Here is a 21,450-nt window from a genome sequence, read left to right as displayed (position 1 = left end):
ATTATGGGCCGGTGGCGGAGTCACTGTCGCTCCAGTCTGGCTGAGGAGCGGTCGAGTTTGCTGCCCTGGGGAGGGGCCGCGCCCTGGGAGGAGGAGGAGGAGGAGGAGGAAGAAGAAGAAGAGGAGGAGGAAGAGAAGATAGCACTCCCTTCCTAGGACCCCCTCCGCCCCAAATCCTGAGCCTCCCTACATGGTCCACGAGGCTGTCGGTGGGGGGGGGCGGGTAGGGATCACTGACTGCCTGAGGAGGGTAAAGACCGATAGAAACTGACAGAGGAGAGAGCAGAGGAAGAGAGAGGAGAGACAAACTGGGGAGAGAAAAAGTGCAGAGGCAGACAGGAGAGACAGACAGACAGACAGACAGACAGACTGAAAAAAAGACAGAGAGATAGAGGAGGGGCACCGAGGAGAGACACAGATTGATAGAGAAGAGAGACACAGAGGAGAGAGAGACAGAGATCCCCGGTCGGTTGCTGAGGCAACCAACCCCAGTGGACGCCCTGTTGCACCCCCCACCCCGTTCCCTAGGAAACGGCCTGAGGGGCCTGCCCGTGGGGCTCTAGTTGCCCGGGCGACCTTCCCAGCAACCTCTGCGAGAAGTTCGCGTGCCTGCCCACCCTCCCAGGCGGGCACCATGCAGGTGCTCTCGAAGCCGCGGCCCTCCCGCTCGGCCTCCCTGCGGCGCCTGGCCGTAGTGCTGGCCCTGACCGCCTACGGGGCGCACAAGCTGTACCCCCTGCTCCGCCAGTGCCTGGCGACGCCGCCCCCGCCGGGCCCCCTGGCCCAGGCCTTGGCCGAGGCGGAGGCTCGCGGGACCTCGGCCTCGTCGGGTGGCACCGGCGGGGGCAGCGCCAGCGCCAACCGCGTGTTCTTGCGGCGGCTGCTGTGGCTACTGCGGCTGCTCTTCCCCAAGGTCCTGTGCCGGGAGACGGCCCTGCTGGGCCTGCACACGGCTGCCCTGGTGAGCCGCACCTTCCTGTCTGTGTACGTGGCCCGCCTGGATGGCCGCCTGGCCCGCTGCATCGTGCGCAAGCAGCCGCGGGCCTTCAGCTGGCAGCTGCTGCAGTGGCTGCTCATCGCACTGCCCGCCACCTTCGTGAACAGTGCCATCCGCTACCTGGAGGGCCGCCTGGCGCTGGCCTTCCGCAGCCGCCTGGTGGGGCACGCCTACCGCCTCTACTTTAGCCAGCAGACCTACTACCGAGTGAGCAACATGGACGGCCGCCTGCGCAACCCTGACCAGTCCCTCACCGAGGACGTGGTGGCCTTCGCCGCCTCCGTGGCCCACCTCTACTCCAACCTGACCAAGCCCCTGCTCGATGTGGCGGTGACCTCGTACACCCTGCTGCGCACGGCGCGCTCCCGGGGAGCCAGCACGGCCTGGCCCTCGGCCATCGCCGGTCTGGTGGTCTTCCTCACGGCCAAGGTGCTGCGGGCTTGCTCTCCCAAGTTCGGGGAGCTGGTGGCCGAGGAGGCCCGCCGCAAAGGGGAGCTGCGCTACATGCACTCCAGAGTGGTGGCCAACTCAGAGGAGATCGCCTTCTACGGAGGCCACGAGGTGGGGAGCCCACGGGGGTGGGGAGTGGGGGGGGAGGGGGAGGAGGGGGAGGGTTGTGGGGGGAGAGAAGGGGAGGAGTGCGGGGGCGGGGGGGGGGGGAAGGCAACGGGAGGCTGGGCCCATACTGGGGAAAGGCTTCTTCGGGCCTTGGAGTTGGTGGCAAAAATGAGGAAGGAAAGGGAGGAGGGGTAATGGGGTTAATGGTGGAGGAGGAACCAAATATGAGGTGGGGGGGGGGGGTCAGACTGTTCAGTCGAAGAAAAGAGAGGTTTCAGGAAAGGCTGGATATTGACATAGGAGTACTTGGCACAAGGCACCATCATGATGGTGAGGGGTTCTCTCCCAGAGCCATCTATGTTACAAACTATTCTTTTACACTTCTGTTTATGTTGTTCTGGAGACTGGCTGCCAGAAAATCTTAGCGGTTTCAGACTAGAGCATCCCATTCAAGTCTCAGCTTGTCTCTCTCCATTCCCAAGAGCCTGCCCGGCCCCCTCTAGCCATGTTCCTTGAGGTTCTTCCCAGTCTTCTTCCATGCTGTAGGCGAACTCCCTTCTGCCCAGAGCCCCAGGAAGTCCCTGGGCTGGCTCTGTCTGTCCTAATGACTGAGCTGGGAATGAGCCAAGGACTGGGGATGGATTCTCTGAGGCCGGAGCTCTTGGCTTTTATGCTGAGGGGTGGGGACGAAGAAATGCCGAGTCAGAGGGACTCAGAAAGACAGACTGCAGGGCTTTCAAAGTTTGGGAAATCTGGAGGATTGTGGGTTCCCGAATGGAGGGAGAAGGGCAGCTTGGGGCCAGGGAAGGGGGGAAATCCAGAACTGCCTTTTGCCATGTGACTTGAGCTGCTTGAATCAAGACCCAGCTCCTTGATGGTCTGACCCCTCCCTATTCTCAGTCGTTGAAACCCAGGTAGCCCTGTGATGGGCCTCTGCCAGGCGGGGGTGTTCAAAGAATGACTCAGACCCAAGCGGGGTTAACAAGCGGCACCAGCACTGACTGGCCATTTGGGGTTAGGGGTCAGGCCTTTTCTGACCTCCTTCCTCCTCTCTGGGATCCAATCCCTCAGTGGCTCCTGCCTGCAGAGTTGCTGGGCCAGATTGGGGCCCCGGGGCCCTCCCCCTTCCTCATTTCCTTGAAAGGGAGGGAAGGAGGGGATGCTGAGATAACAGACCGAGCTGACAGAGGTCACGGGGGAGTTGTGTAACTCCTGTTTGTCTTGGCCTCGGCTGCCAGCTTTCTCTTTGTAGCCTTTCCCCCTCCCACACTCTGCTATAACCTATTTCCCGCTAGGGAATTAGATACTCGAAGACTATCTTGAGCTCGTTCTCCCCACCTCGACAGGGGCCCCTCCGGAGACAAGGCCAGTATGGGCCACTTCCTGCCCAGGCTTCCCTACCACGGGAGGGTGACCGCCCTTCCGCAACCCTGGCCAAATCCCACTGCCCTCTTGGGAGCCTGGCTCCCAGATCAGCCTGGGTCCCTGCCTTCCTCTGGCAGAAACTGCCCCCGACAAAAAGATCAGGAATAAGATCTGTTCTAGTTTTCACTGCCAGTGGCTAGGGCCTCTGGAATGTTCTAACCAGGCGGAATGAGCCCCAGCCTTAGCTGCATAACCCTGGGGCTCCGGGAAAGGTTACTCAAGGCCAATGCTCTCTTTATCGCCTCCTCCTCTCCCCTTCTGTGGGCTGCTGCTCCAGCACGCAGGCGCAGGCTTCCTTCTTTCACTTTCACCCTTCGCTGCCCAATGGAGGTCTCCGAAGTCCCCCTGCCCATCTACGAACTTGCACCTTGAGCTCTTAGTGGGAAGGGGCCCTGAAAGGGAGGGTCTTTCTCTGAGATCCCTTTGTAGGAAACCTTTCTCCTGCATTTGTTGGGCCGGTGCCACATGGCTTGTGGGGAAAGTGTGTATTCAGATAGAACCAGTGGGGAGGGGGAGGCATTCCGTACACCCTCTTCACCTTCTGAGAGCGTCCAGGACAGGGACCTGCCCCTACCTTAAGATTTTGAGCTAAAGGGCAGAAGACTTCAGATCCCACCCCCCACCCCCAAGCTCCCCCAGTGAGACCTTGGAAGACAGTAGTGAAATTGTCAAGCAGGGCCTGCCTCCCCTCATGCCCAGCAGGACTCTAGATCTGAGGGTGCTCCAAGAATGCAGACTCATCTCTTTACTGGTGGAACTTGCTCCAAGCAAACCCAATCCAATCTCTGCCAATCTGGATTTATAGGACAGATAATTAGAGGAGGAGTGCTTATTGGCTTTATCAAAGCTTTTGCCACAGGACAGCAACACAGCTATTGTGGCAGCTGGGCGACAGCTGCGTTTGCCTCAGTTCTCTTCCAGAAGCATTCCTGAGTCCCTGCTCTAGATGCTGTTGGGGATGCAGAGAGGAAAACCACCAGCAGCCTTGCCTTCAAGGAGCTTACAGTCTAGTACTGAGTTGGAAGGCTTCTATGCAAATAGCTACAGTACAGATCAGGGCATAATAAGACAGTGCAATTTCGGAGAGGACTTCTGAACCCCTGCTCCATGAATTTGCTTTTGCAAATATTGTGCTAGCCATGTTTCGATCTAATCGGTTTCCTCTGTAATACTATGTATTTTGTTTTATGCATTTAAATCCGTGATTCTGAGAAAGGGTCCATAGGTTCCTCCAAAAAGGTTAAGAACCTCAGTATAGTGGCTAGAGGGCTGGCCTGGGAGGGAGACCCGAGTTCTACAACCCTGACAGATATACTTTGGCTGTACGATCCTGGAGCAGCATGATACAGTTAAAAGAACGATGGCTTAGGAGTCACCAGAGCTGGTTTTGAATCCCGATTCTATTCCTTACTAGCCGTGTGACTTGGGCAGGTCCTTGGGCCTCAGTGTCCTCACCTGGAAACTGAAAGAGTAGCTCCAGGTGGCCTCTGAGGTGCTTTCCAGTCCTAGGACAATTTGCCTGAGGACCCAGCTAGAGCCAGGGCTCCTGACTCCAGTTTGACTATTTCCCAGATCCGAGTTATAAATTCAAAAAGCGATTCTGTCCAGTGTGTGAGAGACGAATTGAACAAAGAGACTAGAATTAAGGAGGCCCACCAGACTGAGGTTAAAGGAAAGGCTAGGAAAGGGGGTGTTTGGAGGAGGGCAGTTGAGGGACCTCACGGTGGATTGCCACCATCTTCTCTGTAAAGGCACAGTCAAGGTCAGCTGCCAAGATTGCTGATGGAGGTGGGGTTAGGAGGCGAAAGAAAAAGAAGATGCTGTGGACGCTAGCTAGTGAGTCAGTCCGAGATGAATCAAAGTGGCCAGCAAGCAGGGCCTGCCTGAAATTTGGCGCCAGGTGTCTGGAGAGGGCCCAGTCAGCCGAGTTTCAGGATTTCAAGTTCAGGCTCTCAGAGCAGTATTGGAGAAGGGAATGGTCAGCTTAATAGGGTGAGACAAAAGCAGGTCATGAAATTAGATCCTGATGTCAAGTTTCCTCATCTGTAAGAACTAGATGAACTAACTCTAAAGACACTTCCAGCTCTTAAGCCCATGGTCTCTCCTCCTTTCTGGGGTTGATACTACCACAGAGCCCCCTTCCTTTCCTCTCCCTGCCCTGATTCTATGACAAGAAGGTAATTTGAAAATAGTGTTGAGTTTAAATTCTGGCTCTGATACCAGCTGTGTGACCTTGGGCAAGTCGATTTACCTCCTGAGTTTCTACATCTGTAAACCAAGGGGGCTGGGGGAATGATAATAGATGTACAGATATTGGAAGGGCCTGAAAGGCCCATTGAAATGAAAGTTGTCTCAGCCTATACAGGAGATAAGAGACTGGAGGGGAGAGGAACGAGCATTTGTTACTTCTAAGGCTGCACCAATGGAGATAGAAGTGTCCTTAGTTTCCCAAATAACATCTCAGAATGAGCTATCTCACAGAAACAGTGTTACATATGGTAGATAGTGCAGTTGGTACAGATGTAGTCCAAGTCGCTTCATTTAGCCACATTGTAGATTAAATAGAACTTTGTGGACTGGCCCAAGAATCTGCCCACCATGTACATTTTATCATTGTTTCTGTCGACTCTCACCACTTGTAAACTCTATGACCTTGGTTCCAAAGTATCTAAATGTAAAGGACTGTTGGGAACAAAACCCATTACTGAGCTGTGGATATGCATGTGGGGTGTGTGTGTGTGTGTGTACATATACAGAGTGTACACATACTTTCATAGGTTTACCCCAATTCTGAAGTCTGACTTGTAAATGTCCCTTATACCTGAGTGGCAACCATTGTCAAGGGTTTCCCTCCCTTCCTCTTCCCATTGTTAAGAATGAAAAGAGTGGGGGCAGCTAGGTGGCAAAGTGAATAAAGCACCAGCCCTGGAGTCAGGAGGACCTGAGTTCAAATCCGGCATCAGACACTTGACACTTACTAGCTGTGTGACCCTGGGCAAGTCACTTAACCCCAATTGCCTCACACACACACACACACACAAAATGAAAAGAGTGGTTTAGACTAGAGGTTATTAACCTAAGTCCCATGAACTTTTTCCAAAAATAACTATTTCTATATCACTGGTTTCTTTCATAAGCCTATGTATTTCTTACATTAAAACCACGGTTCTGAAAAGAGATTCATCCCTCAAATGGTCCAGGACACCAGGTTCTTGAGTCTCTGCAGTCACATGATTACGGCTGCTCACAAGGGCAGGGGGTCAGTCCCCGAAGGCAGGGGGAGTGGGCGAGCCGTACCTGAGCCTCTTTTTTCATCCAGGTGGAGCTGGCCCTGCTGCAGCACTCTTACCAGGACCTAGCCTCCCAGATTAACCTCATTCTGCTGGAGAGGCTCTGGTACGTCATGCTCGAACAGTTCCTCATGAAGTACGTGTGGAGTGCCTCAGGCCTTGTGATGGTAGCTGTGCCTATCATCACTGCTACTGGATACTCAGAGTCAGGTAAGAGGACCCCTGTGGGGAGAAGGAGCCCACAAAAGGGCCTAGCTCTCGATGTGACCCCCACTGGGACTGGAGAAGAATTGGAGAGAGCTGTTCAGTCAGGGCTCAGCTCTCCCACCTACTCCTCATATCCCCTGAGCTAAGTCACTTGACCTCTGAGTTCACTTGTAAGAACCAGAAGAACTCCATGCACTGTACCTGCTCCACGTCTGTGTTCACTGCCTTAAGGCCCTACATTCAGTTAATGGCTGTGTCAGGACCAGAGCCCAGTTCTCTTGACTCCTTCCTGGTCCAGGCTTCAGCTCTTTATACTAAAAATAGGTTATCCTTTCCATTTCACTCTTCCCTGCCCTTATATACACATCTTCTCCACTAACCCCAATTTTTCTTTCTTTTCATCTCAACCCTTTTGTACTCTTCCTCAGGCAAACCACCCAAACTGCACATAAAAAGCTTCATTTGACCCCTCATCAAATACACAGATATACTCAGGCATGAGTGTGCACACAGTTTATTTTCCTTATTAAACCATTGATGGATCCATCACAGTCTTTTCCCACCTCTTTCAGATTGAATCCCCTCATAGGGAACACAGATAACCTTTATGGAGACAGCGTTGGAGGTTTTCTTGGCAGAGATACTGGAGTTGTTTGCCATTTCCTTCTCCAGGTCATTTTATAGATAAGGAACTGACCACTGTATAATTTTGATTTGATTTTCATTGATACCCTTTTTAACATTGTCTTCATTTCCCAATATATCCCTCTCTTCTTCCATGCCCAACAAGCGATCCCTTATGACAAAGAATAAGAAAGAAAAGGGAAAAAAGGTCAGCAAAACCAGCCAACACATCCACCATGTCTATGGTTTATGCTGTAGTCTCCTACCTTGGCAAAAAAAAAAAAAAAGAGTTGCATTTTCTTAACTCTTCTATGGGGCCAGGCTAGTTAACACTGTATAATTATAATGACCAAGGACCCCATAGGCCTGGTAGGTAGCTGCTATCTGCCTTTCTGAAAAATCCTACCCTACCCCAAGCTTAATTTTTTTCCCTGTCCTGCCAAAACAAGGTGTGTCCGAGCAGGAAGGGATATGGTTTGAGTTTTATTAATGCTATGCACCCTTTATTCAAATCTTTTCTCATTTTTTCCTTTGACATTCTAGACCTTTTGTTCTTCTGTTATTTTGTTTAGTTCTAAAAATCTATCTCATGGCCTAACCGTGAGCAGTGAACGTCCCTCCAATTATTTGTCTCCCTTTATTTCTGCCAACAAAGTTTTGTAGTTTTATTTATATAAATCCTTGGTGTGTCTTGGTAGGTTAACTCAAATATTTTATGCATTTTATAGGTATTTTGAATAGAATTTCTCTTATTTCTTTGGGGGTTTTTTTATTAATATTGTATAGAAGTGCTGGTGATTTTGTGGATTTAGTCTCTATCTTGCTACCCCACTGAAACCATTAATTGTCTCAGTTTCTTTGCCGATTCTCTGGGGTTTTCTAAGTGTGTCTTTGTGTCATCTGCAGATAGGGATGGTTTTGTCTCCTATGCTAATGTGTGTGCCTTTGATTTTGTTCTTTTGTTATTAATATAGGTAGCATTTCTAGAACTGTTGGGGAGAAGGGGGCAAACACATACACACATACACATACACACAATATAGCCAAGCCTTCAATTACCTGACCCTAAGGAAGTTTCATGCTCCAAATACTACTTGGCTTGTTTTCCAGCCCCTGTCATCTACAGGGTGTGTATGGGGCTGGTACATGTTGGGGGGATGGGGAGGGGAATAATAACTGCTGTGTTAAAATCATTACCCTTCTCTGGCCTCATTTTCCTCATATGTAAAATGAGAGAGCCAGACTAGATGATCTCTTCCAAGTCTGACATTTCATGACTATGAAATATTTATTGAGTACAATCTACTCATTCAACAAACATTAAGCTGTCTATTTTATGCAAGACACTATGAGAGATATACAAATAAAAGTCACTCTCTAGTGGAGAAGACAAGACACAGAGTCATGAAAAAAGACAATTAATGCTCAACTGATCCAGTGAGGTCTGCCGACAGAAAGCTGACCACTGGGGACTGGACGTGAACTAGAATTTAAATTAGCAGATTCAGAGCCTCTTAGCTGAAGGGGCAGATTCCCTCATCCTGATAAAATGGCTTATTGCCCAGAGTCTTCAGGAGTAACTTCCTGATCACACACAGATAACCGGATAAGGTCTCACCTGGAAGGAGATGTCCAGGATCTGATTGTGCCTAATGGACACCTGCTGCTGCCATTGCCCCCACTGCTTGAGCAAGGAGGGCTCTGCTCCCATATGTGTCTGACCTCACTGGGCTTGCGTATGTTTAGCCCTTGTGCCCAGTGGATGGTGCCCTGGAATGCTCTCATCTCACTGTTCAGTAGGCAGCAACCCATTCTTTCCCCTCTTCAGAGTCCTTTTCCCCTACTTGCCAGTGCATTCCATGGAGGACCATAGAGGCGTGGCATGTTAGAGGTAGTGGGGACCTTAGAGATTAGCCAGCCCAACCCCCTCACTTTACAGATGAGGCTCAGAAGGGTCTTGTTAAAGATTCCACAGGTAGGTGGCAAAGCTGTAGCACAAACTGAAGTTCCCTGACTCCCCAGTCCAGTGTTTTTGCCACGGGCATCAGCTGCCTTTTCACTCCAGACCTTGCAGACTTGTAGTATGACTTCTTGTAATGAATTCTTCCCCTCCCTCTTCCCTGATGCCTCCCCCTTCCCAGCACGGTGTAGGTTCCCTAGGCTTTCACCTTCTCATCTGGAAAATGAAGGGTTTTAACTAGATGATCCCATACATCCCTTCCAATGCCCAGAACCCATGATTCCAAATAGCTTCTCAGTACCATGTTTGTTGCAGAAGTGGTGACTGCTGATTCCTGTAGCCAGGTTCCCTTTATGTGATGGGATGGCAGTCCCCTGTCTCTCCTTAGCCAGAAATACATCTATCTCTCATCATTGGTTCACCCCCAGATGAAGGTGACAGAAGTCTTTGGTCCAGGGAGGGCCAGAGAGGTTAGCTAGTTAAATCCCTCTGGGTTCAGAGAGGCACCAACCATTGCCATTGGGACCATACAGAGTGTGCTGGGGGCTGTAAGGCTGCCTTCTTGTCTGCCCCACCCAAAGAAGGATTGAGGGCTGTGGGGCAGAGGTGACCCATGGCTAGGAAGGCCCTTGGCACGCCTCTACATGCCAAGCACTAGACTTGTTCAGGCCATTTCACTTCCAGTGTCTCAGTTGGTCCTCATGACGACCTAGTAAGATAGGTAGAGCCGAGATGATTCCCCCTGTTTTACACATGGGGAAACCAAGTAGCAAAGCCAAGATTAGAATATGGATTTCCTGAAACTCCTGAGTAGCTCCGTACTCTGTCCACTCTCCGTTCCTTGTCAGCTAGTCATTAAACTGGGTGCCCAGCCCAGAAAAATAGGCAGTCCCAGCCCTGTTCTTGACAAGCCAGGGACTGAATATGTTCCAAATACTTGGTTCTGTCTTGGGGGTCTCCAAGAACCACTCTAGTTACTGCCCATGTTCAGCCCAGAGCCAGCTGGAGAGAACAAGGGGGAAGGAATGGGACTATCCCTGCTACCCTATTCAATTTCTGAGACCATGCTGTGGAGGGCAGGCTGATGACAAAGCAGCATCCAGCACTGACCTCATTCCCCCCCCCCCCCTCCAAGAGCTTCCGGTCAAAGTAGAGAGACAAACCTCTCTCCCATGTGAAAATATGCCAAATGAATGATCCAGACAGTATCATGGGAGTTCAAAGGAAGGAGCCTGGGCTGGCAGGGAAGGCTTCATGGTGGCATCAACTTTGAGCTGGGCCTTAAAAGGCGCATGGGGCAATGTGAGGCAAGGTGTATTTGGGGCAGTGAGAAAAGCGGGCTTGCTGGAGCAGGGGGTACTTGTAGGGTGCAACTATGAAGTAGGTTAGGCCCAGGTTACCAAGGGATTTGAATATAGCCATCCAAGAAGTTTGCATATTGTCCAGGAAGCAATTGGGAACTGTTGGAGATCCTTGAGCACAGGGATCCCATGATGCAATGCCTGCCTTAGGAAGCTTGCTGTGTGAAGGTGGGATTGGAGCTGCCCAGAAGGCCAGGCCATGTGAAAGGTGAGGCCAGTGGCTAACTTTCCATTCTTCCCCCGGCCCCTGTACAGACTCAGAGGCAGTAAAGAAAGCGGCCTTGGAGATGAAGGAAGAAGACCTGGTCAGTGAGCGCACCGAGGCGTTCACGATTGCCCGTAACCTGCTCACAGCTGCTGCAGACGCTATCGAGCGAGTTATGTCATCCTATAAGGAGGTACTCTTGCCCCCAGCTTGCTCCAGGCCGCCTGTCTGAGGGCCAAGCCAAGATTGACTTCTCCTCGCCTCTTCTGCCCCACCCCCACCCCCACCCCCACCCCCGCCCAGGTTACAGAGCTGGCCGGCTACACTGCCCGAGTGTATGAGATGTTCCAAGTGTTCGAGGATGTGCAGCGAGGTAGTTTCAAGAGGCCTGGGGAGCTCGAGGACTCCCCAACAAGGGTGAGAACTGGAGCTCTTATGAGACACGGGGTGCGTATGGAGGGACCCCTGAAAATCAAAGGTAAGGACCCACTTTCTGTCCCCTTTCATTCATGCACCTGTTGCCTTTATTGAATGGTTGCTATCTTGTGTTGCCCCTACTCATCAGTCTCCATGGTTCCCTATCGCCTCTTTAAGTGTATTGTTCACAGTCCCCTCCGCCTCAGTTCTGCCCTGTGTTTCCAGACTCATCTCCCTCTACCCCTGCACCAGATGGACCAAGTTTATATGGTTCCTGCCTACCCTCTCGATTCCTCTCTGTCCCTCTACATCCCCCCTATCCTTCAGGGCCCTGTCGAGGTTCCTGTCCTTAGTGAAGTCTTCCCTAAGTGGCCACACTGGGTACAGAAGCCTCCTCCCCTTCCACCCCCAGGGGAGCATGCTTTATCTGTCATGTGGCTCTTCCCGTTGGCGGCTGCTGCAGCTACATGTCATAGCACACAAGCTAGACTTGGTGATAAAAGGGAAAGTGGGTGTTATTGATCATCTAGTCAGGCGAGAAAACTGAACCCCAGAAAGGTAACTTGCTCAGAGTCCCATGAGGAGGTAATTACTATGCCAGGCCCGCTGACTCCAATCAACTGTTGTGCATGGTCCTTGAGTGGCTGCTGGACCATCTCTTTGTTGTTAAGGAATTCCTACTGGTCCAGTGCCCTCTGGGATCTCTGTCAACTTCTCTATGTAGATGCCCTGTAACCATCTACTGCACAAATTCACAGATGTCTACATATGATCCCAGTGTGTGCATGCTCTCACTTGCATGTGTGTGAACACACTCACATGTGCACACTCACTCACACGTATGTGAACACTCACATGTATGTGCATGTTCTCACACATGTGTGCCTTCCCACATCTGAGAGTGCCCACAAATTGTCTCTGCCCTGCTCTCTCTTCTGCCTAGCCCTCCATTTCCTTGTAGCCCCTGCCTAGTTCAAATCCTGTGCTGGCCTCTAGAGTCAGTCATTCTGCCCACACGAGTTTTAGACATAGAACTCCAGGCAAGGCATCATTGATCCCCTACTGTGTGACTAGCATCGCCCTAGGCACTGGACAGAGCTAAGGCTCCAGCCCTGCCCTCTACTCTGAGGCTTCTAATCAAGTTCTTAGGGAACCAGGGTGTCTATGGAGGAACAATTGCAAATGATCTAAGATAGACTGTCTGTGATGGGGAAATGGTTCCACTTGGCTAGATGGTAGGAGAGACATGTATAAGGAGTGTTTAGGGAAGGGTTGGGAGGAGAGTCACCGGGTTTGGAGAGATGGGCACAGAGATGAGGATGAAGGTGGGGGGTGGGGGTGAATAAATGGCAACGCATGTGTGTGTGTGAGTTGTATAGGAGTGTGTGTGCTCAAGTGTGCATGTGTACACTTGAGCATGTGCGTACATCTGAACACATCTGAGTCATGTATATGAACGTGTGTGTACACATCTGAATGTGTATATATGTGAGTATGTAATACATGTGCATATACATCCGAATGTGTGTGTGTGAGAGTATGTGACCATATGTGCGTATATGTCTATGTATGAATGTGTACATGCTCAAGTATGTATGTACACATGCCTAAATGTGTGTATGTGTGTGTGGATTGTGTAGAAGTGCATATATATGTACATCCAGCTGTGTGTTCAGGTGTGTATGAGTGTGAGAACATGTGTGAGTATGCATACATCTGAAGTGTGTGGATTGGAGGACTATGGGTGAAATGTGGAGAGCCAGGCAGGGGAGCTGAGACATGACTTGGAGGTGGGCAAGGGAGAGACTGTTCCTGTTCCCAGAGCATTAGGTATGATGGCTTCTACCCTTGGGGACCCCCCAATAGACTATATGCAGGGATCCAGGAAGAGCCTCCTAGTCGTGCCCCATCCCAGCTCCTGGTCACTTCCTCATCATTGTGGCCTGTCCTGCATTCCATCCTCTGACAACTCAGTGGGATTCTCACTGGCTTCCTGGGGAGCCGCGACTCTTGGGCTCTTTGGTGCCTTCCCAGGCTTCTCAGCAGCCTGCCCCTCTCCCTGGGCAGCCCTCCACCACCCCCCATGCCTGCCTGCTTGCCTGCCTCGGGGTAACCAGCCTTCCTTGCTCTTTCTCCCTTTTATTTTCCCCTCAGGCCAGGTAGTGGATGTGGAGCAGGGGATCATCTGTGAGAACATCCCCATCATCACCCCAACAGGAGACGTGGTGGTGGCCAACCTCAACATCAGGGTAGGCCGAGGCCCAGAGGAGCTGGAGGCTCCATGTGCTGTCAGGCGCTTCTCTAGGGGCAGCGAGGAGGGAGTGTGAAGGCAGGCAGCTAATGCTACCCACTGTCACGTCTAGAGAGTTCCCGAGGTTCCTTCTAGCTCTGGTTATGGTACCATAATCTGGAGGTGAGAGGGCTTCCCCAGAGATCCACCTCAGGCCCGCATGTGTTGGCGGCAGGACGATGCCCCCGGCTCCAAGGTCAGTGTGAGCGGCCACATCTGCTGCCAACAGGGCAGAGCTGATCAAGTAATTGTCAAGAAGTGGCCAAGGGTCCCTGGCCCTGGCTGCTAGCAGTTCTCCTATCTCTCAGTCAGCTCTGGATCAGCTCCTCCCACCTTCCAGGCAGATAGGGAAAGCAATTGCAGCCTTGCCTCCCCATGCCCCCATTACCCTTTGAACCTCCTGCTCTTAGTGACCTATGAGCAGAAAAGGTCTGCCGTATTATTAGTCCAAGGGCTGAGTTCTGCCTGCAAGGCAGTCAGCTGAGAAGGAAAGTCTCTTGCACATGCACTAGGGAAGCTTTCCATTGAGAGAAAGGCCCAGGTGGGCCAGTCATCCCTTATTCATGGAGCCCAGCATGGGGCAGTTGGGGGAAGGGAAAGAAGAGAGAAAAGACCTCTCAGTGCTTGTTCCCAGGGAGCGTCTGATCACCTGGGAACAAACCAGATTCCTGAACAGGAAACAGAACGTTTGAGTGTTAAGTCAACTGATGCCAATTTGAAGTGTACTGCTTAAGAGAAAGGAGAGATCAATGTGTGTGGAGGAAGGTGGGCCCAAGGAAGGCCTCAAAGGAAGGACGGGAGGCTTTGAAAGGCAGCAAGTGCTTGCTTAGCACATGCTTATATGGAAGACAGGGCAAAACCCCAGCAGCACTGTGGGTAGAAGAGCAAGCTAAGTGCTGGAGAAGGCTTCCTGGGAGAGGTGGGACCTGAGGCAGGCTTTAAAAGGCATGGGGCCAGGAAGGAAGGCCTAGGACCTTCCAGACAAAGTTCTGGAGGTAGCCATGAGCCAAGTAAGGAGAGTGGCCAATGGTGGGACGGAGCTAGACCGTGGATGCCTTTGACTGGCAGGCTCAAGATTCCAACTTGCTGCAGCAGGGAATGGGGAGGAAAAGAGGGGAGGGAATGGAAGTCTCCCTTAGTCCACAAGGCTTCCCTCTCCTATGTCTCCCCCTATAGGTGGAAGAAGGTATGCATCTGCTCATCACTGGCCCCAATGGCTGTGGCAAAAGCTCCCTGTTCCGCATTCTAGGGGGGCTTTGGCCAGCCTATTCTGGAGTCCTCTACAAACCCCCACCGCAGCGTATGTTCTATATCCCCCAGAGGTGAGTAAGACTACAGGCCTGCAAGGCCCAAACAGAAGCCACTCATTGGGATGGCACGGGCAGGGCAAGGAGCCAAGCCAGTTCATGGGTGGACAGCTAACCCCCCCCAACCCCCCACCCCCACATGTCTCTCACAGGCCCTACATGTCAGTGGGCTCTCTGAGGGACCAGGTGATCTACCCTGACACAGTAGAGGACATGAAAAGGAAAGGCTACTCCGACCGCTACCTGGAGGCCATATTGGACATTGTGAACCTCAACCACATTGTCCAGAGGGAAGGAGGTGAGTGCTCAGGGATTGGGGGAGGTCCTGGCTTGATGGGGGCCCCCCCTTCCCCAGCACCCCCACATCCAGGCACATAGGAGTTGCCTTTCCACAGCATAGACGGTACATGTTCTCGCATTGGCCTCCCGGAGTGGCCTAGACAGCTGTGCCCTGGCTTTTGGCCAGCTCCCCCCTACCCCCGCAGCCCAGGTTCTTCTCTCTCCTTGTGGAAGCTCTAGCCCTGATCCCCATTTTCATCTGGCAGTTGGTCAAAGGGCTCCCCAACACAGGGGATTTAATCAGAGGCCACAGAAGAGACCGTCTGGAGCAGGGACAGAAAGAAGTCTGCTCTGTTCATACCCATTGCAGGGAAATGCTGGAGCCTGGGAACTCTGTGATCATGAGGGAAAGCTGTCAGAATGTTCTGTCACCGGGCCTTCTCCCCTCTGTACTCTTTGGGCTGTGGCGGAGTCGGGGGGGGGGGAAGGAGAGTGGCCCCCAGCCTGGGCTCTGATGGACCCAGTGACATGGTAGTGCATCCATCCATTTTTTCCTCCGAGGAAGGGAACAAACATTTAGGCAATGCCTGTGCTGTGCCAGGCACTGTGATAAACAGTCTCTCATTCTAGCTAGAGCAGTGTTGTCCTGGGTCCCCCCCGCTCATCCATCAGGCTCATCCCTACCCTGGCTCATGTGCTCTCTCCTCCCTTGCTGTCCTCTCCCTGCTCCTCCAGTGCTCTCAGGCCTGCCACAAGGCCTGCTCATTCCCAAGGAACTCCAGTCCTCGTACTGCTCCTTTCTCCATTGGAGACCAGCTAGAGGGAAGAAGCCTGACTCCGATGGGCAGCTCTTGCCCAAGACCACTCTTTTGGCTTGTTTAAACCTTGACGGTTTAACCCCTCGTTTTTATATTCTTGACTACACTGTTGCAAACCCTAGCCCCAGCATGCTTGCTCTGGACTCTCAAGACTGGGTTTCAGAGCCATTTCCTGGCTGTGCGACCCCGGTTCCAGCACAGTCCTCAGTTCTTATTGACTGGTCACTAATGTTGTAGAGCATCCCTTTCTTCAGCTGTAAAATGTAAATGAGTCGAACTACCTCCCCACCCCAGGGTTGTTGGAAGCAAAGTGTGGTCAAGGGCCCTGAGTTCAAGTCCAGACTCACATACTTAGGCCAGTTCATCTCTTTCGGCCACAATTTTTTCATCCGTAAAATGGGGCTAATAAGAGCACTGACCTGTCAGGGTCCAATAAGATCATCTAAGTAACACATTTTGCACATCTTAAATATAGAAGTGCTAAGTACTGTCAAACCCTACCACACTAGGCCCAACTCCAGGACAAGGAGCAATCTTGTCTTTTCCCCACCCCTCTGAGAGCACTCACTGGCACAAGCCTAGGCATAGTACAGCTGCTAAACAAACCCTTTGAACTGCATTGGAGCCTCTTCCTTTCCCTCCTTCTGTAGGTTGGGAGGCTTCCTGTGACTGGAAGGATGTCCTGTCCGGTGGGGAGAAGCAGAGAATTGGAATGGCCCGAATGTTCTATCACAGGTTACTTAGGGTTGTGCTGGAGAGAGTGACCAGGCCCAAGTGGCCAAGGCAGTGGGGGGTGGCAGTCTCTTGGTATATTGGGATGTCCCTCTGGGGCATCCACAGATGAGAAGACTCAAGAAAGCCTCAGAGCTGGCCCAACAAGAGGCTGAGGCCATTTTGTTCTCCTGAACAGAAGAAAGTGATGGGAGAGAGTCCAGGTTGGAAAGAAAAACCACACTTCAGGATGGTTTGTCTTCTCAGATGAGGGGTCTGGGGGTAACCCCAGAGGTGGGGACGTGGTACACCTCAGGGTCCCTGGGCCAGGGGCAGGAAGGCTGTGGGCCTGGCCTTTTGCCATTTGTGTCCTTTCACCCACAAGCCTGGTCTAAGTAGTTGGGAATTTGATCCCTTTCCTCATTAATGGATGCTTGAGATCAGAGATGTGGCACTGGACAGGTCCTCAGAGGTTTCTTCTTCATTAACATGCACTAAATGTACTAAACCCGGGAGGGGTATGGGGGGGTCTACCAGGTCTAGTCTCTGACCAGGAAAGCCAGACAGTCCAGACTTGGGCCAGTGAGTGGATAGGGCACAGAAGCACTGAGTCCTAGAAAGGCAGTGTGTTTGGCTAGCGATGCTGGGAAATTAAGCAGGAGAAACGATCTCCTTTGGAATTCCTATCCCAAGGGTCTTCAGTCTGAGAGTGGCATGTGCTGAGAAGCCAGAAAGCACTAGGTGTGTCCCAGGGCAGAGCCCACGCCCTCTGCCAGCCTGCCTCCTGCCTCCTGCCTTCCCTCTTACTCGCTTGTGGCAGGGGTGAGCAGGAGCCTCTGGAGGCTTAGGCAGACTCTCAGGGAAGTCCTTGGCTTCTCCAGTGGGTGGGGGAAAGGCCTTGGATTTTGCAAGTCCAAAGCTAGTTTTGGAAAACCAGCTGAGGCCTAGAGAACTTGGCACTTGCCTAAGATGGCATAGTAAATTGTAGAACCAGGATTTTTTTTTTCTGGTAGGGCAGTGAGGGTTAAGTGACTTGCCCAAGGTCACACAGCTAGTAAACGTCAAGTGTTTGCGGCCAGATTTGAACTCATGTCCTCCTGAATCCCGAGCTGGTGCTTTATCTACTGCACCACCTAGCTGCCCCCAGAACCAGGATTTTAATCCAGGTCCTGTGACTCTGAAGCCTTCCTTCGTTTTGTTGTATCATGGTGCCCTGACCCCTTCCTTTTCCAGGTGATGGAACTGAAGCCCAGAAAAGTGAACTGACTGACTGTCATAAGGTCTTGCCCCTAGCAGACATGGGGCTTGAACTGGCCTTGAGGGGTGGGTAGGGTTTGTGACCAGGCAACAGTGAGAATAAGAAGGGTTTGGGGTTTTTAAGGGGAAGGATTTGTGTTCCTCATTGTCTCCCTCCAGGCCCAAGTATGCACTTCTGGATGAATGCACCAGTGCTGTGAGCATTGACGTGGAAGGCAAGATTTTCCAGGCTGCCAAGGATGCAGGCATTGCCTTGCTCTCCATCACCCACCGGCCCTCCCTGTGGTAGGTGTCCCCTCCCCGAGATGGAGCACCAAGCTCCAGCCATGGTGCTTTCTACCAGCTGAGTCCTGAATGGAGACCCTCTTGGTCTGGCTGGCTCACATTTCTGTTCGGGGCTCACAGTTCCCTCCCAAAGGCCCAGCCCACACAGGAATCAGCCAGCTGCATGGAGGATTGCCCTTTGGGTAGAGGGAACAGAGAGGATATGGGGGAGCTGTTTGCATGAAGGAGCTAATATGAAAGGGTGACAGTGCAGAGTAGAGGTGCCAGCTTAGGAAGAGCTAGCCCAGGACCTAGTGCTTGGGCGCCCACCCACTGGCTTCCTCCTGTTCACCCAACAGGAAGTATCATACACACCTGCTTCAGTTTGATGGTGAAGGGGGCTGGAAATTTGAGAAGCTTGACACCGCCACCCGCCTTACCCTGAGAGAAGAAAAACAGCGTCTGGAGCAGCAGCTGGCAGGCATCCCCAAAATGCAACAGCGTCTCAGCGAACTTTGCGAGATCCTCGGCGAGGATGCAGACCTCCACCATGTTGACCCATCTCAGTCCTCCTGCCCCTGCCCCTGAGGCCCTGGCCTCAGCCTGGGCCTGCTTCTGGCCCAGGAGGCCCTCCCATAGCCAAATATCCCTGGACACTCTTGTCCTGTGTCCCTTAACCCATGGCCCTCCCTCATCCTGTCCCCCTGCCCCAGAAATCTCCCCAGATCTTGCACAGGAAGCAGTGGGGTCTCCCTTGCCCTACCCCTCCCAAGGATATAGCTAGAACCCTGTGGTTCTGGTCCCCCTCCCTGCCTAGGGACTCGTTTCCTGGTTGGGGAGGGGCCTGAGGGAGGGAAAGTTGGGGAGATCTTTAGTCACTGTGCCACGTGCCCAGCCAACAACCTGTCCTGCCCCAGGTCTGGATTAGCTGGAGGGAGGAAGGGGGAGGGGGGCTGGGTGGTAATTAGTAACTGTGAAGTAGATAGCATGTATGTAGCCAGGGTCCTTTCCTTTTCTCTGGGGGGTGGGGGGGAGGGGGAGCCGGGTTGTTGCCCCACTTGTTCCACCAAGCATCCTCATCGAGTATTCTTGGATGAAGGCAGAGGTGTTAGGTTCTGTGCCACAACAGATATGGTGAGTGGGGAGCCTGGGACCACTCCTGCCACATGGCCAGCCACAGTCCACGTGGAGGGTTGCATATTTGCTCATGATCCTCTCTCACTGCTTCTCTTGTCCCTTCCCCTTTCTCCAAAGTAGGGACCTCTCACCAAGACATCTTCCCGTCTGCCAAACTGAAGTGGTCTCCTGGCAAACTGGGAACCACTTCATCAATCTTCTCCAACACCAGTTGTTCCAAAGAGCCCTTGCCCACCCACCCTCCCATAAGAGGAAGAGTTGCACAATATTTCCTACTGATGAGAATGTAGTCTTTTCTCGGTCTCTCAATAGTACTATCTTGGTCTTTTTCTTTCTCTTTTTTTAAGTAATTTATTTGATCCAGTTTTATATTTGTGATGATTGCCAATGTGAGTATTCCACCAGAGAGATGGGGAGGTAGGGACAGAGGTTAGAGGGAGTACTCCTTTGCCCAAGTTTTGTTGGCATGAAGGGTTTGATCTGCCCATGCTTTTGTCCTGGTGTATCAGTACTGGGGACGGGGTGGAAAGGAGAAGGGGAGCAGTGGTCACTGCTCGTGTAGGCCAGTTCCCCCCAGGTTGTCACCTGTAGCTGTGGGCTCACCCCAACTCCCATTGACACCAGCTAACACTGCCAACTACCTACCAGCCAACCAGCCAACTCCCCATGCCACCTCACTGAAGTGAGGGACCTAGGGAAGGGGGAAGTATATCCCTCTGCTTGCCAAAACCACTTTACTCCTCCCCCACCCTCCCACCCCCGTGGAGGAGATAGATGCTGTGAGGAATCCCTTCGTTTCTTCCCCTGCCCCCTCCCCAATGCCAAAGTGTACTAAGGAGGAGAGTCAACTATGCAAACCCACACAATCACTTGTGGATGGAAACTCAACAGAAGCCACGTGCCTTAGCTCTCCTTCTTGGGGCTGGGGGTGAGCTGGGCCCTCCTGTCCTCTCCCACCCTCTCAGTAAAGAAAATGTGTTTGAAATCTAGTCCCTGCCTCTTTATTGGGGGGAGGGTGTTTGACGGGACTGGGCTAACCCTACCCACAGCCTGAGGCCTCTATCTCCTCCCAACCCCAATCAACTCTAATTTGTTCTCACGTGCAGATCTCTAAGCGTTTATGGTATATCATCTTTTGTTCTGGGCAGAGCGATATGGGGGCAAGGTAATTTAGCTATCATTTTAGAGGGGAGGAGGAAGGAGGACTGGGCATCTTCGTGTAGCTTGTGTACATTATGGGCTTGGGACGCCTAGCAGCTGTGTGACCCTGGACAAGTCCGAGGGAGACTCCTTTTCCTCCATAAAAGAGGGGAGGGGGTCGCTACCTCTAGTAGCAGCCAGATGTCAAGTGCCTTCACAGACCTTCAAGTATTATCGAGATGCCTGCTACAGACAGGGAAGTGGCATGATTAGCAGTAAAGAAACCAAGTTCAAATTCTGCCCCTGACAGTGGTGACTAGGAGCAAACCTCAGAACCTATTTGCCTGTCTGTAAAACGGGATCCTTGGTCCGTCAATAAACACAATATTCGATTCCTAAGGGCCAGGCTCGGCTCTAAGCTTTGAGGCTATAAAGAAAGCCTAGGCCCTGCTCCCAAGGGCTCACAGTCTAATGAGAGAGACAAGAGACAAATAAGCTATAGACGGGAAAATTGAAATAATCAGAGAGAAGGCACTAGAATTAAGGGGCAAAGGGAAAAAACTTCCTATAGAGGGTGGGATTGTAGGTGGGACTGGAAAGAAGCCAGGAGGCAGAGAGAAGCATTCTAGGCATGATGGATAGGCAGAGAAAGTGCCCAAAGTTGGGAGATGGCTCGTGTGACAAACAAAAGTCGGGTGTCATTGGATAGAAAAGTAGGTGCTGAGGGCTGAGTTGTAAGGTATAAGAAGACTAGGCAGAGGGGTGCAGCTAGGTGGCGCAGTGGAGCCCTGGATTCAGGAGGACCTCAGTTCAAACTGGCCTCAGAAAATTGACACTTCCTAGCTGTGTGACCCTGAACAAGTCACTTAACCCTCACAGCCCCGCAAAAAACAAACAAAAAGAAGAAGACGACTAGGCAGGGGGCAGGTTATAACGGTCTTTGAACACCAAACCAGATTTCATATTTGATCCCGCAGCCACGTGTTGGGGGAGGGGGGCAGAGAGTGATATGGTCAGACCTGTGTTTTAGGAAGATCAATTTGACAGCCTAATGGAGATGGATGGACTAGAAATGGGGAGAAATTTGAAGCAGGGAGCCCCATCAGCAGCTATTGCAATAGTCCAAGCATGAGGGAATGAGGTCCTTCACCAGAGTAAGTGGCAGGATCAGAGGAGAGAAAGGGGCATATTCAGGCGATGTCA

The 21,450-nt window shown here is 52.1% G+C and overlaps 1 protein-coding gene across 1 annotated transcript; it reads left to right on the top strand.

Moving 5' to 3' along the window:
• The first annotated feature begins 9 nt into the window (after positions 1 to 9).
• Positions 10 to 20,092, top strand: ABCD1 (ATP binding cassette subfamily D member 1). The gene is made up of 10 exons (XM_043974424.1): positions 10 to 1,558; positions 6,300 to 6,480; positions 10,678 to 10,820; positions 10,931 to 11,105; positions 13,199 to 13,293; positions 14,511 to 14,656; positions 14,794 to 14,939; positions 16,389 to 16,473; positions 17,866 to 17,991; positions 18,330 to 20,092. The coding sequence occupies exons 1-10, from the start codon at positions 635 to 637 to the stop codon at positions 18,556 to 18,558; spliced, it is 2,250 nt and encodes a 749-aa protein (XP_043830359.1). The 5' UTR covers positions 10 to 634; the 3' UTR covers positions 18,559 to 20,092.
• Positions 20,093 to 21,450: the final 1,358 nt, after the last annotated feature.

Source organism: Dromiciops gliroides, chromosome X, assembly GCF_019393635.1.
Source record: "Dromiciops gliroides isolate mDroGli1 chromosome X, mDroGli1.pri, whole genome shotgun sequence".
In the NCBI taxonomy this organism is placed as follows: domain Eukaryota; kingdom Metazoa; phylum Chordata; class Mammalia; order Microbiotheria; family Microbiotheriidae; genus Dromiciops; species Dromiciops gliroides.
Note: the sequence above shows the minus strand (reverse complement) of the source record. Positions and strands in the feature narration are given on the sequence as shown.

What these genes read in the sequence shown, in the direction of transcription:
- ABCD1 (XM_043974424.1), top strand. Translation starts at nt 635, where the DNA reads ATGCAGGTGCTCTCGAAGCCGCGGCCCTCCCGCTCGGCCTCCCTGCGG. An exon ending in TACTGGATACTCAGAGTCAG is followed by an intron (nt 6,481 to 10,677) that starts GTAAGAGGACCC and finishes GCCCCTGTACAG; the next exon opens with ACTCAGAGGCAGTAAAGAAA. An exon ending in TTATGTCATCCTATAAGGAG is followed by an intron (nt 10,821 to 10,930) that starts GTACTCTTGCCC and finishes ACCCCCGCCCAG; the next exon opens with GTTACAGAGCTGGCCGGCTA.